The 19175-nt window shown below is 44.7% G+C and overlaps 1 protein-coding gene across 1 annotated transcript in view; it reads left to right on the top strand.

The window, feature by feature from the left end:
* The window catches only part of LOC121721126 (neuroendocrine convertase 1-like), a 178598-nt gene that overhangs the window by 140318 nt on the left and 19105 nt on the right, over positions 1 to 19175 (top strand). Inside the window, exons 14-15 of the mRNA XM_042107772.1 lie at positions 17354 to 17464; positions 19132 to 19175. The exon at positions 19132 to 19175 is cut by the window's right edge and continues 50 nt beyond it. Of these exons, the coding sequence (XP_041963706.1) occupies positions 17354 to 17464; positions 19132 to 19175 (155 nt within the window). The remainder of the gene's footprint in view (positions 1 to 17353; positions 17465 to 19131) is intronic.

Raw genomic sequence — 19175 nt, 5'->3', positions numbered from 1 at the left:
ACACACACATACATACATACAGTACATACATACAGAGAGAGAGAAAACATCCACTTCCTTAATTCCTACACTGTTGACCCATTCAGCTTCCCTTATACTGTAAGCAAAACCAGTTGGACTCATGCCAGCCTTATTTAGGTTTGTGTTCCTTTGAAAGACGCGCTGCATATGTGCATATGTCCTGCCCCGTGCATACATTGACGTGCATAGTGAGGGGGCAGCTGTGGCCCACTGGTTAGCACTCCGGATCTGTAACCGGAGGGTTGCCGGTTCGAGCCTCCGACCAGTGGGAACGGCTGTAGTGCCCTTGAGCAAGGCACCTAACCCCTCACTGCTCACCGAGCACCGCTGTTGTAGCAGGCAGCTCACTGCGCCGGGATTAGTGTGTGCTTCACCTCACTGTGTGTTCACTGTGTGCTGAGTGTGTTTCACTAATTCACAGATTGGGATAAATGCAAATTTCCCTCAAGGGATCAAAAGAGTAATATAACTTATACTTATATACATTATACTTGTTTGCACTCCCGTTCCAGGAACACAGGCCAGCCACAAACAACAAACAACAAACACATGCTCAACGCCAATACGTTTGTGTGTTCATGTCAAGAAGATGAGAACCTAATGGAGGAGATTTGGCACCGCCTCACTGTCTCCGTCTGTCTGTGTTAGACCACAGAGACGAAAAAGTCTCTCGTTTCTGTCCTGTTTCTTTGAATGGTCTACCTACCTCACGGCCCCTCAGCGTGATGCTTGTCCACTCATTGCAAACATACTAATCGGGCAGTGATTCTACTCAGCCCGTATCCAAGAAACATTTCTGTCCGTCTCCCCTCAGATTTCATAACTGCTGTCTGCCTGCTAAGTACAAAATGGTGAATTGCAGACATAGAGAGATAATTGCCATTCACGCGCGGAGTTTGGCAAGCGCATCTCCCACAAGGCTGCTGATGAAATGGTGCTTCAGCCCTGAAACTGTCATTCTTAATGAAATGGTAATTACTAACGCCTCGGAACAGCTGAAGGGTCCAGGGAGATGGGGATGGGGATAAACCCAGCAGAAAAAAAGAGAATGTGTGTGTGTGTGTGTGTATGTGTGTATGTGTTGTGTGTGAGAGAAAGAGAGAGAGAGAGGGAGAGAGGGGAAGAAAAGAGGGGATAATGCGAACACCCCCATGCTATGGGACACGTAAACACACAGCTGAATTTCACTGAAACATATTTGTCTGTTTGGCCTCTATTCTCAGAGCTGTTGTATCGACAGGAGGGGGGTTGGTATTGGGGGGGGGGGGGGGGGGGGGGTACACACAGGCTTATTTAAAATCGCCAGGCGGCCTTTGGTAATTGATTGCCTTCTAAGCGAACATGTCTTTAACCTTTGTTGGGTCAGGCCCAGTCGGGACGCCATCAGTCCTGCTCAAGTTTGCGCTGCCCACAGTCATTTGTCTTTTGCCCGAATCGGAAGCTCCGCAACCAATTTGCTCGCCGGCGAGGCACTGAGGGTGTTTTAATTACCAGGGGGGGGTGTGTGGAGGGGGGGGGGGGGGTAAGGGGGGGGGCGGCAGACTCAACGCGGGGACGCACTGCCCCCAAACAAAGGGCTCCGCTGTGAGCATGAAGATCCGTCATGGGCCTCTGCCAGCAGCCCAGCACCCCTGAAACTGAGCCGGCCACAGGGCTGGACCGGAGCCACAATGGAGGCTCAGAGCCAGACAGCGGAGTGCGCGGAGCTTGACTCGGAGCCAAGATGGAGACTGAACGGGAGCAGCTGCACAGGGTTTGGAAGCAGGCAGGCAGTCGGGGGTGGCAGCTGGAGCCGGAATGGGGAACCTGAGACGCGGTCTCTGGGTTTGAGGGTTTGCTGTGTGTGTGTGTTCGTGCGTGCGTGCTGTGTGTGTTCTGCCAGACAGGAGAGTCGGGATTAAAGACACGCGCGGCCTCCTCTGAAACTCCTCCGAGAGCCTCGGCACGCAACCTGCCACAACCTGCCGGGGAGCTCACGTCTGTCAATCATGGCCTGGAGGTCAGGGGTCGTCCAGTGAGTGCTTTATCACGGAGATGATCAGAGGCAGCTCTCAACACCCATGTGCCACACATCTATCTATCTGTCTCCTGTGTCAAGGCCCAGAACTGATTCAAGCACACACACACACACACACACACACACACACACACACACACACACACAGACACACAGGCACGCACACACACACACACACACACACACACACACACACACACACACACAAACACACACAAACACACACACACGCACAAAGACACACAACACAAACACACACGCACCAGGACACACACACATGCACACACGCAGACACACCTCGCGCACCACACACACACACACACACACACACACACACACCACACACACATAGATATACACACGCACACATAGACACACACACAAACACAAGGCAACTGATGCAAACAGGGAGCAGTGGCAGACCTGCCAGCTGTACTCATCAAGCTGTATATCTGATGTATCCAGAGGTTAGTCATCGCGTTTACGGTTGGCACGGCGACACTGGCCGATTCTTGGACCGCACTCTCTTGTACACGTCTATCTGCTGTTTGTTGAGGGCATTTAGCTACTCTCCTCCCTTGTTGCTTTTTTCTTGTTTTCTCTCTCTCTCTCTCTCTCTCTCTCTCTCTCTCTCCTCTCTCTCTCTCTCCCTCCGCTCTGCTTTCATCTGCTAATTTGATGTATATCCGCACTGTAAAGTGTCAAACTGGGGTCCTTTGAGGTGCTTTTATAATGCTATTGTTTACTAACTATAACAAGGAGAGTGTGTTGTTCTTGCTAAACAGGGCTTGTGATTTGCGTATCGTGCTAATTAGCATGAGGCCTGCTAATGAGGTATATTATATTCAGGTCGTGAGCATCTCCTTTGGGTCATACTGCAAAACTTAGGGCATGCCTCTACTGTGCATCTCCACATTTGGATTTAATTTGCTTTCTATTAGCCCTTGCCGAATGCTTAATATTGTTATATGATTCACAGGTCTTTTTGTGTTCTGAGCCGCATACCTGTTTAACATCCGACAACCAGTATGGAGACACATAGTGGTAGGCCTATTAATCTACACATGTCATTTAGACATCTAGCCACTTCATTTACATGTATAGAATATGTACATGCTGAAAATTTGAACAAGATAAAGCTGTGTGTATGATTGAGAATGCATAGCACCTATAATGCCTTTGAATCACTTGCTTGGCGTGCTTGGCAGGCAACACTTGTTGTGGTTGTGTAGCCCATCTCCAGATCAGATGTTTGGAAGCTTAGCTCCTGAAAGACTGTGAAGATGTTTTCTCTCTCTCTCTCTCTCTCTCTCTCTCTCTCTCTCTCTCTCTGTCTCTCTCACACACACAACACACACACACACACACACACACACACACACACACACACACACACACACACACACACACTCACACACACAATGTACCTACATATGTACCTACACCTACAACACATAAACAAAGCAGTTGGTGGACTCAGCCTTGCGCTGAGAAAGTGTAGTTGTGTGTGTAGGTGGGTGCATATACTCTGGGGGCAAATTCATTTACACAAAATTGTGTTCATATGAGATGAAAGTAAAAAAGAGGGCACTTTGAAATGGATAAAGGAGTAGAGGCAGCTTGTCATCTCTGTTCTTAGACCACTGCTAACTTGTTTTTAATAAATGCATGCTACCATTCTATACAGTAGGTCTTTATGCATGTGATCAGCATACATATTTAGTATGTATGTGCATGTGTATATGTATGCGTGATTGTATGTATGTTTGTGTGTGTGTGTGTGTGTGTGTGTGTAATGGTAAGCATATATGTTTGCACCCGTAAGTGTTTATGTATACACATGTGTGTGTATCTCTTTCTGTCCCTGTAAACGTTGTGTGCACATATGTTTGTGTGTGTGCGTGAGAGAGGGAGCATATCTGCAGGTATTTAATTCAATCTCGTAACTTTCCCTCCCTTCCTTTCTCTCTCTCTCTCTCCGACTCGGGGCCATATATCGCCCCCTGAAAGACCCGCGAGTGCACGAGGCGAGAGGAGCGAGCCGTCCTGCTGGGGCTGTAAAAGGGGCCTGGAGGCTGTACCCCCCCCCCCCCCCCCCCCCCTGGTCCCTCTCGCGGCAGATAAATTAATTAAAGAAATACCCCCCTTTTTTTTCCCAGCCAATTACTCTGAGCGTGCTCACTGGTGAGGGGGCTTGTGTGGATTGTGTTAGACTGGAGCTAATTAAAGATAGGGCTCAGTTGCACAGTCGGTGGCCCCTCGCTCCCTCGCTCGCTCTCGCGCTCCTTCCCGCTCCGAGCGGCGGCGGTATCTATCGCTCTGCTCCCTCCAGGGGAAAGCTCGATGATAATGTATTTCACAAGAGTCAGCCGGTTGCACTGATATGGATCCGTTTATTGTTTTAGATCCACTTGCAGTCGCAGGATTTGAAACACGAATGAAGATCTGTCCTTGTATGTGTGTGAGTGCAGATATGTGTGTGTGTGTGTGTGCTGGTGTTTATTTATCAGTGTGTGTATCAGTGTGCGTATCAATGTATCTTTGTATTGTGATATGTTATAATACAATATATATGTATTTGTGTGTGTGTGTGTGTGTGTCTGTGTGTATCATGATCTATACAATACTGATTTATATACATTGATATATGTGTGTGCGTATGTGTGTGTGTTTGTTTGTGTACACATGTTTTTTTTTGTGTGTGTTTGTGTGTGTGTGTGTGTCCGTGTGTGTCCATCTCAATAGATTGTGAGAAGTGTCTGTCCTTACTGTTCATACTGGACTCTGCTGGAGCTGCCACAGCCTGTAAGGCAGGGAGACATTTTCCCAGTGTGAGCACGTGAACAGGGGAGAGGACAGAGAGAGGGTCCACCCTAATGATCCCTAATCAAGCTCAATGGGCCCTAATGAGACGCTGAATATGAGGCAGCAGCTGTGGTCATGTGACCCTGACCTTTGACCCTGCCTTGTGATTGGTTGTTTATGTTGAGTGGGCTGGTGTTGGGTAAACAGAGGGGCAGTTATCTGGGCAATCTTCTGTTCCTCAACTCCCCAGTCTGCTGTGAAGGGAGGGGAAAGGAGTTAGAGGCAGACGTGTGTGTGTGTGTGTGCGCGTGCGTGTGTGTTTGTGTGTTTGAGTGACAGACGGCAGGACAAAGTGGACTGGCTGACTGCGTCTGTGTGACACCCCACATCGCCAGAGGGACAGGGGAAGCAGAGCGCAGCACTTCCTGCAGAGGCGGGGCCACCCAGCAGGAGGGGGAGTGTGTGTCTGTGTGTGTGTGTGTGTGTGTGTGTGTTAGATAGATGAAGTGGGGTGCATGGGGGGGGGGGGGGGGGGTAGACGCACAAATGCGTGGACGCCTCACCACCTCCTTCTGCCCGCAGGGGATGAAGAACAAGTGGAGCGAGTCAGTTCGGGAAAGAGAGAGAGAAAGAGAGGGAATAGGAGAGAGAGAAAGAGGGATAGAGAGAGAGAGGGAGAGGGGAGCAAGAGGGAGTGCATTCCCAGCCTCCACTAATGTATAATTCATGCTAAGTAGCAATTTTGATGTTTTGCTAGGGGGATAAAGAAATCCAAGAAATTCATAAATAAAGTTCCCTCTGTTTTTTCCCCCTGCATCTCCAGTTAATTGTTACCACACAATTAACTGACACAGAATGGGCGATGTATGGGCGCCCTAGAGTTGTGCTCAGTAATAATGCATTGATGCTCTGAGAGATGACCCAATAACAGTGACCGGCGCCATGCAGGCGAGAGGGAATAACAAGTAGCACTGACTAAAGCGGGAGTGGAGCTCTGGAACAGAGGAGGAAGTCACGGAGCCCAATCAAATGCAGTTATTAACCCGCACGACCGATATCACCCAGAGGTTGTGGCTAATTTAGGTTGTGGCCAAACATCTGAGTCCTACAATCTCGGGAATAACTGTCTCTATGCAACAAAAAAAACATCATGTAGGAGAAAAATTGATTGTAAGCTGTAGCTATGGATTACAATGGAGAGATCATTTTTGCCTCATCAAATTAAATCCATTATAGCCTTTTGAAGCCTGTGGTGTTGTTGTTGTTGTTGTTTTGTTGTCGTTGTCGTTGTTGTTGTTTTCATTGTGTTATTGGGGGGTAGCTGTAGCTTGCCCTTGACATTATCTGTGCGTTTGAATCGACGTGATCATGGGCCAGTGATTGAGGCACTGTGGCAAGTTGCCATCCTGGTGGACGTTGCGTCGCGTGTGCCGAATTAAAGGCAGCTCTCCACAAAGAATACTGATTACATGGTGGGAAACACAGCGACAACAACAAGGCTGCTTGGACTCGTGCCAAGGAAAACATGGTTCATACTATTTTCTGTCAAAAACACCCTTCTAGGTTTTTTTGTCATCATTGATATGTGTGGGTGTGTGTGTGTGTGTGTTTTAACAGTTATTTGTGAAGCTGATCACATTCAAAGAGCAAACAAGTAGGTCTACCCCCCAACAACCCCCCCCAACAGAAAAAGAAAAAGCAAAACAAAAAATAATCCCTCTGAGGCTGTGAAATAATATTCAACCTCCTAGAACAAAATCAAACCCACAAAGAGAGAGAGAGAGAGAGAGGGATGAAATGGAGAGAATGAGAGAATAGAGAGAGAGAGGAAATAATACACTTTTCAGACATGGTAACACAAAGACTATCAACTGTGAAGATCTTTTATCTCTCTCTCTGGCGTGAACCTGCGGCTAATATACAGACACAGACGGTGAGTGACAGCCACTCTAATGGAGAGCCATTTCCAGCCTAGTCCTCCTGCTCGTCCTCACGCCTGCTGCTGAGGTGTGAGCAAGCGTCAGCACAGTATAATCACTGTCCATGCCAAACCTGTCATTTCCACCTCAGACGCTTTTTCATTAAGCTTTTTGCTTTTCTTTTTTCCTTTTTTTGGGAGATGGGGAGTTAAACTCTGCGCTGTCTAATGTGCTTTGACATTTTGGGGATGTTTTTAGCACTACTTATGTTTCCACGGCACTGTTAGAAGTCTGATGGCGATTTGGCAATTAGCAGTGATCCCCCTCTGTATCAAGGGTCCTGGGGAGACTAGGTGGTTTTAAGTGCTATTAGCCCGATAAGTGCTAGTATATCCCGATAACCCAAACACGAGCAGGTTTTCGAGCCCTTGGTGAAAAGATAAATATTTGAGTCATGTTGAATTCATCCGTCGCCTTTTGCCTTGCGTTTTACATTTAGGAAAAAAACCAACAAAGGCAGACGTGCCGAAGCCTAGATGGTCCCAGTGTATGTGTTTTAATTAAGACCTTGCCTTTAATGTTTTTAATTAAGATTATGTCTTAATTACTTAATTGTCTCTAATTAGTGATGTTTTGAAAACAACATCCTACCTCTGCCTCCATATCAAAGTATGGAATATCCCTAATGGTTTCAGGGTCTCTGTTTCTTTGATCAGAGAGAATATTGGTGCCACCACCTGTTGAATCTGGTAGTTTTGTATTTGCTAAAGCTCTGGTACAAGTCAGCCTCATCAACCACTAACAGCATCAGATATGAAGCAATAACCATGGACAGGATAGGATAAGATTGGATGGGGTTTTTTTCGGGGTTGAGGATGGAGGGATGGAGTAACAGACAGAAAGCACTGTTGTTATTCACCTCAATCATCAACCACCCACACACATTCAGACACAGACACACACACACACACACACACAGACACACTTAGGGCCCTATCATGACAGTCTAAAACGCATAGTTTAATGAAACGTTCTGAAACATCCAGCGCATGGCGCAAGAAGGTAGGCCTTATGTTTCTTAATCAGACATGGGTGTGTTTTGGGCATAACATCATTAAATCAATAAATGACATGTCATGGTCCCTTTAACAACGCACAGCGCAACTTCAAACAATGCATTGGTATTTTGATAGTCAGTGGCGCATTTGAAGGAATCTGCTTGCACGCGAGACCATATGGAACAGTTATTCCACTAAACCATGCTTTACTAAAACCTAGCATTTGCACTTGTCTATTAATTGAACTCATTGGCAAAGTGAAACTAACTTCACCGTGGTCTCATAGTCACGACAAAACAGTTATACACAGTTACTTTCACTATTGACTGAAAATAGGTTACCATCGAAAACATAGCCTGAAAAAAGCAACACTTTCCCTGATAATGTTCGAATGACTGAATAAAAAACATTTATTCTGCAGAGGAGTTGTGACAGTGCGTCTTCAGCTATGCTTCATATTTGCCCTCTCCATCATTACCAATATGCAAATGATGGGGAGTAACTACTCATTGTGAGATGTATTTTGTAATATCTTTATTCTAATTATGTTTCCGCATTGTAATCGTGTAATTTGTAATGTTTTAAATGGATATGCACGTTTGTGGATGAAGAAGCATGGTGTGTTGTGCACCCGCCCATATCACTGTTGATAATGCGCCCATAAAATAACTTATAAACAACTCGCCATGGACTTCTCAAGGTTTCTCTTGGTCAGTGACGTAGGCATGCATTGTAGGTAGTGTACGGTAGCGATTTTTAGACAACGCATCAGACCCCTCTTTAGGTCGTTAATTGCCACACCCCTTGACGCATTGCTCAAAAGAAGAGATGTGCAAGATAAGAATGAACTTTGCACTGGGATAATAACCCGTTTTTCACCATGCGCCAGGTCGGAAAATAGGGACCATAGACACAATCTCAGCCATACACACACACACACACACACACACACACACACACACACACACGCCAAGGTTGTTACAGTTAGCAAAAACTGAAATGTAAAAAAATTGAGAAAAAAGCAATTCATTGAATTGAATAAGAATAAAAATGACAGTTTAAACACAAAAGCTAAATAAGAACCACAGTAAACAATGCAATACAAAGCTAAAATTAAAGGGAATTGCTGGCTAAAATCAGCTTTATTTTATTTTCCCTCCTCAATTCTCATTGTGGTTGCTGCTGTTGTATTTTTTATCCTATTTTTTCTACCCTTCCTGAAAACAATAAAACTAATGTTAAAGGAACCATATGTAAGATTGTGGCTAAAACTGGTACTGCAATCACTTTCAAAATACTGAAGAGTGGTGTATCCCCTCCCCCTCCCCCCTGACTCGAGGTTGCCAACGCGGATGGCGAAACACTACTGACTTTGTGATTAGTAGACAGGTAGAGGGTGGCGCATCAGGCCAAAACACAACATGACATGACAAAACACAACATCAACAACAGTTGAGGGCTGCAACTTCACTTTTTAAATGACAATATCCTGGCTGGACTACTGTTGTCAGTGATATAAGTATTTGAAATGAACATAATTTCTTAATGTCTAGTGACATATCAGGGCCATTTTATGATTAATTGAAATATTTTTCTTACATACGGTTCCTTTAAAACTAAATAAAACCTAAAACAAAACAAATCCTGAAAATCAAAGTACAACTACGTGTGCATTTCCACACACACACACACACACACACACACACACACACACACACACACACAAACTCACACACACTCACACACACTCTCTCACACACACACACACACATAATCCTTGTATCTCAAATTAAGAAAGATTTATGTTTGAGAACTTTAATGGACATACACTTCTCTCTGAATAGTTCCCTTACTTATTTAGACTCTTTTAGGCATTTTATCATTAAATGCTTTTTAGGAACTCATCCATTCAATAGTATGGGTATCATCTGTTTTTTCTGCATTTAAACATCATTATATGAGTTGAATTTGGAAGCTGCATATGAGGTTGACGTCTGATCAAGCGTCCTAAGTGTTTGGAAGGGACCACTGGAACCAGGCTTTGTGGCAGCTACCTGCACTTTGCACAGATGTGGCACAAGCGATGAAGTGGAAGGGTGGGGGGGGGTTAGCCAATCAGACGGCAGCGGCACTTGTGCATTCCTCTCGCCTTAATTAGGCGTTGTTGGTGCCACAGGTGTCAGTGAGCCTTTGGGGGGGAGGGGGAGGGGGGGCAAACAGATGGTGTCCCTCTTTGAGGTCCCTGCCAATGGCCACTCTTGGCCGCTCCTGGGAAAATGACCTAACTCTCCGGCAGCCGCTTAGTGCGGCTTGAGTGCTTCTTTAGAGGCACCTCGATCAAGGAATTAACAGGACGTACCATTGCGAACGGAGGGGGGGGGGGGGGGAGGGGCGGAGGGTGACGGCACTCTCATTGACTTCTTCTTGAGGCGGGTTCTTGAGGCAGGTTGAGTGTGTGTGTGTGTGTATGGCGCTTCTACCATTTGCAAATCACTCCCTGTCCCACACCATATTTTCAAACCCCACTCTTGGCGAGGATATTCTCACGTTTACCATCAAATCGCGCCTTCAAGTCTTCCCAACAAGATCAAACCTGGCTACGTGGTACCATCCAACTACAAACCAGACTGCATTCTTCACTCCACTAACTATGTTAATGAGACCACTGCACATGTCCTGAATGGATGCAGTTTTTATAAAGAACTTTACATAGCAAGGCATGATAGACTGGTGGACTTGTCACAAAGCATCAAAAAAGTACAGGAGGGAACGACAAAAATATACAAGCACCACACTGTACAAATGGACTGGTTCAATGATGAAAACACCAACAATATCACTTTCTGTAATACAACCCCAAAACAGAAAAAGTTGGGACGTTGTGTAAAATGCAAATAAAAACAGAATGTCATAATATACAAGTCTTGTAAACCCATATTTAGCAGCAAAAAGGACATAGACAACATATCAAATGTTGGAAATGAAAATGTGGACTATTTCATGGAAAGTATGTTAATTTTGAATTTGATGCCAGCAACATGTTTCAAAAAAAGTTGGGACGGGAGCATGTTTACCACTGTGCTGCTTCACCTCTTCATTTAACACAATTTTGTAAATGTTTAGGAACTGAGGAGACCATTTGCTACAGTTTTGAGAATGAAATGTTGTCCCATTACTCCCTGATATAGAATTTCAGTTGCTCAACTGTATGGGGTATTCTTAGTCATACTTTCCATTCCATTATGCACCTAATTTGACAAATTTGGACTGCAGACAAGCCATCTTAGCACCTGGACTCTTCCTCTATGGAGAAATACTATTTAAATATGTGCAGAATTAATTTTGTCATTATTTACCTGAAGTATTCAAGGTCGTCCCTGGAAAAAGACATTGACTGGATGGCAGTATATGTTGCTCCTAACCTGTATACATCATTCAGAATTGATTGTGCTTTGCAAAATGTGCAAGATGCCCATGCTGTAGGCATTAATGCTCCTCCACACCGTCATAGATTTTGGGTTTCGAACTGAGCACTAAGACAAGTTGGATAGGTTGGATACTTGGATAGGCCCTCTCCTCTTTAGCGCAGGTGAGTCCATGATTTCCAAAAAGAATGGCAAACTTTGATTGGTCTAACCACAGGACCTTTTTCCACGTTACCTCAGTCCATTTTAAACAAGCTCAGGCCCAGATAAGAGGGTGGTATTTTCTGTATCATGTCTCAATACAATTTTAGCTGTTACAATTTTGGCTGCAATTTTTGAATTGAGTATCAAACTGGGCACATAGACAATGGTTATCAGAGGCTTTCCTGAGCCCATACAATGACAGGTCTGGAAACGGGTCTGGTGTTGATGCAGTGCCATCTGAGGTCCAAAAGACCACGACCATCCAATTTGTTTTTCAGCTATTTCCCTTGTTTGCAAAGATTTATCTGGATTCTCTTAATGTTTTAATAATATTATGTCCTGTAGATGATGAACTCCCTAAATACGTCACAATTTCTTGGTAAGAAGCATTAAAATGACATTGTTTCATCATTTGTGCACACAGGTTTACTCAGAGTGATCCTACATGTACATCTTTACTTCTAAGAGACCCTGCCCCTCTGGGATTCTCTTTTTCAAACCCAATCGTGTTCCCAGTTACCCAACTTAGTTGTGAAACATTCTTCCTTTTGTTTTCTTTATCATTACACAACTTTTCCAGCATTTTATTACCCCCATCCCAACTTTTCTTGAACATGTTGCTGGTATCAAACACAAAATATTCACATATTTTCCATGAAATAGTCAAATTTGTCATTTTCAACATTTGATATGTTGTCTGTGTCATTTTTGCAACTAAATATGAGTTTAAGAGATTTGCAGATTATTACATTGTGTTTTTATTCACATTTTACACAACGTCCCAACTTTTTCTGTTTTGGGGTTGTATTCCAAATACCCCAGATATCACCATTATAGATTACAATACTAAGAAAGTGACTTTTGTTGAAATAAGATGTTCTTTTGATTTGTACATGGACACTTGGTTTAACTCCAAGCTGCTGAAATATCAGCCACTTGCTGACAACATCACAAATATGGGGTTTCATTGCAAAATTATCATTCTTGTTTTTGGGAGTCTTGGGCATGTGCACATGTGCCGACTGCAACTGTGTGGACTAAGCAAGCCAATTGCAAAAAAACTTGCAAAATATTGCTCCATTTTTGCAATAATAGGTAGTTTATCCATCTGGAAGCGACGATGCCATGTTTACCCATAATCGTGCAGTTCAGAAGGAAAATAGCACAATGCATTCTGTGTTTGATCAGACCTGCCTAAGTGTGTAACTTACTTCCTTCAATGTTTGGATCTGTGAATCTTCGCCTGTGTTAAGGTCCAAATAAAAGCATTAAAATGTGTGTGTGTGTGTGTGTGCTGGTTCATCGGTGACGCCCTCGCTCCCTCAGATGTGGTATGACCCTGCGGGCGAGGGTGCAGTCGCCAACGGGCTGCCATGGTATGGAGTGTCCATCCGTCCGTCCACTTGGAGATGGTGTGGAAAGTGTGAACGCCCCCCGCTGAGACAGATGGTGCAGAGTGCGCCTCCGAATGCAGCCTCCGGGAGGTCATGGGGGGAGAAAAAGTGAAAGGGTCCCCAGACAGATACAAAAAAAGGCACATGGAGAGAGAGAGGAGGGGGGGGGGGGAGAAAAAGAGAGAAGGGGGAGAGGAGGAGGAGGAGGAGGAGCCAACTCACACTAAACAAAAAAAAAGAAAAAAAGGGTTGTGGAGAGTGAGTGAATGAGCGAGTGAGTCATTTTCTCTCTCTCTTTCTCTCTCTCTCCCTCTCTCCCTCCCTGTGTCTTAGTGCTTAGGCGGTGTCTTGAAAAGAAGGGCTCTGAGAATGCGATCGGGGGGGGGGGGGGGGGGGGGTGGTCGGGGGTGTGTGTGGTCGGGGGTGTACTGGAGAATGCAGAAAGACAGAGCCTCCACGTGGGAGGAGGGTGGTTCGGGGGGGGGGGGGGGGGGTAGTACACTGCTGGCCTGTGTATTCCTCTGTTTTGGTCAGTGTGGCTGCTGCTTTGGACCTTGGCAGTTGGTCTCTAGTCTCAGCAGCTAGTCTCTCTAGTATCAGCTAGTCTCTACTCTACTCTACTCTACCCTACTCTACACTACACTCTACTCTACTCTACCTTACTCTACTCTACTCTACACTACACTACACTACACTACACTACACTCTACTCTACACTACACTACACTACACTACACTCTACTCTACTCTACTCTATTCTACTCTACACTCTACTCTACACTACACTCTACACTACACTACACTACACTACGCTCTGCTCTGCTCTGCTCTGCTCTACTCTACTCTATTCTGATCTGCTCTACTCTACACTACACTACACTACACTCTACTCTACTCTACATTACTCTACACTACACTACACTCTACTCTACTCTCAAATTTTAATTTCCCATGGCGATGTATTGGATTGTTTTGTCACACCAGTCTTTTATTTTGTGATATTCTGTTTGTGTATGTGTATCATACACAATGTGTATCAAACAAATATTTCAACATGTGAATGCAATCAATTTCTCTAAACTTTCTACACAAATTTGTGGAAATATTTGAAAGTGGAGATAGTCCATGTATTAAATAATGCATTTCAAGTATCATTAACACGAGTTGCTGCTTCTGTTTTGTATTTTTTGAAGTGACTTGTTTACTTCTCGTCCTTGTGTGAAAGTCCTAACTTGCTTTTCAATCATTTGTTTCTCACACGTTCCGCAAAGGCACACCATTTCTCTGTAATTTGCTGATTGATCGGCAGCAAAAAACACTTTACACACTCTGTTCATGGGGAGAAGTGTTTGTGTGTGTGTGCCATCTGCTGATGTTGAAAACACACACACACACACACACACACACACACACACACACACACACACACACAGTCTATGACAGTGAGGAAGATAGGAGGTTTTTGTTGTTGTGCTGTACCCTATCAGGGTGGGACATATAAAACACTATTTTCATCATCTGCAAAGCAAGCAGAGACCAATCTTATTTTATTCAGTGTCCTCCACACACACACGCACACACACACACACACGCACCCTCCATCAGATAGTCATGCAGATTTACTGCCGTGGAGCAGGGGGCCAACTGTATCGATCTGCTGGAGCTGTGGCTTTAATGGCCCGGCGAGCTGCCTTAGCGAGATGGCTGTGAGCGCCGTGCTATATTTAATCACTAACGGGATGGAGGTGACAAGGTCTGCTCTCTAACGCTCACGGCTTTATTACAAGCCGCTCCACAATGCACTGTAAAACTCTATGTCACTGTCGGGGGAGAGGAGGTTGGAGGTTGGGGAGTTGGGGGGAGGGTAGGGGTGAGGGAGGGTGGTGTGTGTGTGTGTGTGTGTGTGTGTGTGTGTGTGTGTGTGACGGAAATGATGGCCAAGCCAAAAACAACATCGTTCCAGTAATATTGTCCCCTGCCCTTGGCCAAAAACAACATCGTTCCAGTAATATTGTCCCCTGCCCTTGCGCTGGCCGTTAGTATTGAAATGGATGTGGACAGGGAGCAGAGGAGATAGAGGAGAAGAGAAGAAAGGAGAGGAGAGGGCGAGAGACGAAAGGAGAAAAGAGAAAAAGAGGAGAGGAAAAGAGAGGAGTGGACAGGATACGAAAGAGAAAAAGAGGAGAGGGTAGGAAAGAGAAAAGAGGAGAGGAAAAGAGAGGAGAGGAGAAAAGAGGAGAGGAAAAGAGAGGAGTGGACAGGATGTGAAAGGAGAAAAGAGAAAAAGAGGAGAGGGTAGGAAAGAGAAAAGAGGAGAGGAAAAGAGAGGAGTGGACAGGATGTGAAAGGAGAAAAGAGAAAAAGAGGAGAGGGTAGGAAAGAGAAAAGAGGAGTGGAAAAGACAAAAGATTACAATACACGCACATTATTGTTCTCTGCCCAACACATTTGTGGGACTTTGGCAGCGTGATTTGTGCGCTGCAAGTGTTGAAATGTGTAAAAATAATCACTCCACCTATCCAACTACACTACTCCACCAGCACCCCTTCCACACACACACACACACACACACACACACACCACCCTTTCCATTCCAAATGAAGTAACTCATTAGTGTTGATTACTAAGAGTTTGTTATTGGCCTTGTTCAGGCTGAGTAGTGGAGGAGGACGTTAGGGCTCCATCCCAGCGGTGCCTGCAGAGCTGGTGGGATGGGCTGTTATGAAAGCAGGCCCTCTTAGACAGCATGGAAGCCACACACAAGGCGTTTGCCTTTCCAGGCAACGCTTTGCTTAAGAGTGAATAATGGGACTTGATTACAGTCTATGAGACGGCACATTGCTTAAAATCAATTCTCCGAGCAATTACCAGGAGCCGGCGACACCCCCACCACCACTACTCTTCAGCCTGGTATAATAGGAGGTGATTGTGTCACCACCAACACCAACACCCTGACTTGTTGCCTCTTCATATCGAGCCATTAACGTGGCCACTGGATCGCCCCCTGTTGGCATTTACACACAGACAGAGAGAGAGAAAGGGAGAGAGAGAGAGAGACATGCATACATATTCATACATACCTATGTACATACCTTTAGTAGTAAGTAGCCTGGTTACGGTGGTGATTAACAGAACACCCACATAGGAGCATAGGAGCTAGATGTGAATATGCCCGCTGACAAGTCCCAGCAGATGTACCAAAGTCTTGGTGCTTAGACTCAATCTGTTCAAAATCCTACCTCCCACCCCCACCTCTCTCTCTCTCTCTCTCTCTCTCTCTCTCTCTCTCTCTCTCTCTCTCTCTCTCTCTCTCTCTCTCTCTCTCTCTCTCTCTCTCTCTCTCTCTCTCTCTCTCTCTCTCTCTCTCTCTCTCTCTCTCCTTCATTCTCTCCTTCTGTCACTCTCTCTTCTGATATACAGTACTGTGCAAAAGTCTCAGGTACCTTACATGTTTTGTTTCAACAATGCTATAAGGACCATATTGTTTATTTCTCATTTCTTAATTAGAATATGACCAGATAAACACAGGAAATATGTACACTGTAGGCCATTTGTAGGCCGTTTTTGTTCTGATACCAGTCCAATTTCAGTCTCAAGTTACCATTAGATTTGTTGTTTTAGCAGTGTTATAATGACCAATCACCCAAGGGGGAAGCTCTTGATGGAGCTGTCGTTCCCCACCTAGGCCACTGATGGGCATGCCTGTCCTGCCAGAAGCTGCTGGTAGATACAGCTACAATGGGCGTCTGGAGATCAGCTTACTGACTTGACCGTGACTCACCCTAAATCATTTTGGCAGGACGCAAAGTGGAGGAGCCACCTGAAAAGCACTGTACATCTCCAGTGACCCTCTTCATTGTATTCCCAGGTGGTAATACAGTGTCAGCTTGCCTCATCAAGGTTCTTTGAATAGAAACCTTTGGTCACACACCTTCCACTTTAGGTGAGCAATGAACTCTTCCAGCTGTAGCTTTTCAATGAGATCTTCCATCTGTCAAAGTGTCGTCATCTCCTTCCCACCTCTGATACCAATGTGTCAGAGCCAGAACCAGTACCAACCGGCTTCAGCTTCCCCCTTGAGAGATTGGTCATTATAACACTTCAAAAACAACCAATCGAATGGATGCAAAAGACTAGAACCTGAACCAGAAATGCACATTTCTTTTGTTTTTTATATCTATCTTCTGGTTAAATTCTAAAAAAGGCAATGAGAAATAAACATATATGGTCATCATAACATTGCTTAAACAACAATTGAGTGCCTAACAATTTTGCACAGTACTGTAGTTGTGGGTGTTTGTATGCAGGCATATGGTATCCTTCCATGTTTTGCTACATTTTAAGCACACGATTGTTCAATCTCTCTCTCTCTCTCTCTCTCTCTCTCTCTTTTTCTTCCTTCTCCTCCTCTTCCTATCACTCTCACACCCATCCCCCTCTCTCTCTCTCTTCTCAATCTCTCTCTCCTCCCTCATCTCTCTCTCTCCCTCACTCTCTCGCTCCTTCTCAGGTATGGCTTTGGACTCCTCGATGCCGCTCTGATGGTCCAGCAGGCTCTTCTGCTCCAGTCTGCCCTACCTCAGAGGCAGTGCTCCTATGATATGACCCTTGACCCCGTCAGGTACGGTCAGCTAGAACCCAGACCAATATTGCAATGTTGATGGCCTGTAGTGTGTAAAGCAAGTTTTTGCATAATGCTGATTGCTGTGAAGACGTATGCCTGTGTTTATGTTTGTGGTACTGTCCAAAGTTACGCAACATCAATAAACATTACATTAATATGGCAATTAACAGTTTAAAGTAAATTCATATAGCTTATATGATAAAAAAAACATATTAGTAATAGACTAAATGTAAATGTAAACATATACAAGCCACAGGTACATTCAAATTCGCAAACATAGGTGAACGTTTGCAAACAGGTTTCTGTTTATCTTGAAATTTGGTGAACGTTTGCAAACAGTAGCAAACAGTCTAGTAAGTCTCCGCAAACATATAGTGGAGCTGGATGTGAGCTGGGTAAAATGTTACTGTTACATTGGAATGTTTACACCAAATCCTTTGAATTTAACTGTTCAGAGAAATCATGTTCGCCACGAACTGTTTGCCAAATTTGAACGCACCTCACAAGAATTAGTTAGATATAAGGTAAATAAATTAGTCAGTAAACGCTTTGTGAAGATTCCAAGTAGGTCAATCATTCCACCAAAGGATCACAGAAGAAAAGAGTCTTGACTGTGACTTTTTAGTGTTAAAGGGTCCCTATGCAGTTTTGGCAATGTCTTCGCTGTTTTCTTGGTTTTTGCTCACAGTTTTCTCTACAGAGCTCCCGCTACAGCTTCAGAGTATATATTTTACGACACTCCTCGCTCGGTCAGTCTGCTGTTTCCTCTTTCCCTGCTCCTTTTTCGCTGGCTCTGCCATGATGAATGTCTGAGAAACTCCACCACTACCTTGTTCTAGCCGGTGCCTGGCGTGTATGTGTGTAGTGCCGTAAAGCAATTTCACAGACGCTAGGGGAAGCGAGACGGCCACCATTCATCCCGGAAAAAGTCATATAACCATTCCAATGATTCCGAAGCTGTTATGTTAAGGTAAATTAAGCTAAAAAACTGCATAGTCCCCCTTTAACCCTTAAAGGAGTACCGTCACACCGGTGTGACGGGAATGTTGGGAAATTAACATTCTAAAGAATATCTGGGTTCATTGAATTCAACATAGAATTTTAGAACCTTCAATTGTTGCGGAACTTAGAATGTTCAAAAACCTACACCTTTAAGGGTTAATGGAAGGCCGACATAGCAGAAGCTCATCAGAGGACCACAGTGGGCCAGAGGCAAAATAGAGCTGGATCATGGAATTAAGATAGCAAGGTGCAGATCCAGTAAGTGTCCTACAAGACAGAGTGAGGGATTTGAATAGGAAGCCAATGGACCCTTTCAGGAGAGTTCCATTATCAGCATCATAGTTGGCCCCACAACACTTCCTTTTTAACATTCCATATGTTATCTTAATGCAGAGGAAGTAGATTGGGGCCTAAATAGAACGTTCAAGCATTGTTTGTGTTTACCTTGTTGAAAGGGTCCATAGAGAGTAACTAACAGAAGAGTTACTGAGTGCCTCCTGAATGGATAGGGATAGATTGTGACTCCTGATTGGCTTGAGATGGTAGAGGAGCTGGAGAGCGTGTTCCTTTTCCTGATTGGTTGAAGTTAATTAGTAGTTGTAAGCTTGGCTGACTGGAGCATCTGATTGGTTTGAGTCAGTGTGAATTGTTTCCTCACTCAGGCTACTGCCTTCAGGGGGAGAGGTGAGTGTGGTCATCCAATCAG

This window comes from Alosa sapidissima, chromosome 10 (genome assembly GCF_018492685.1).
Source record: "Alosa sapidissima isolate fAloSap1 chromosome 10, fAloSap1.pri, whole genome shotgun sequence".
In the NCBI taxonomy this organism is placed as follows: Eukaryota; Metazoa; Chordata; class Actinopteri; order Clupeiformes; family Clupeidae; genus Alosa; species Alosa sapidissima.
Note: the sequence above shows the minus strand (reverse complement) of the source record. Positions and strands in the feature narration are given on the sequence as shown.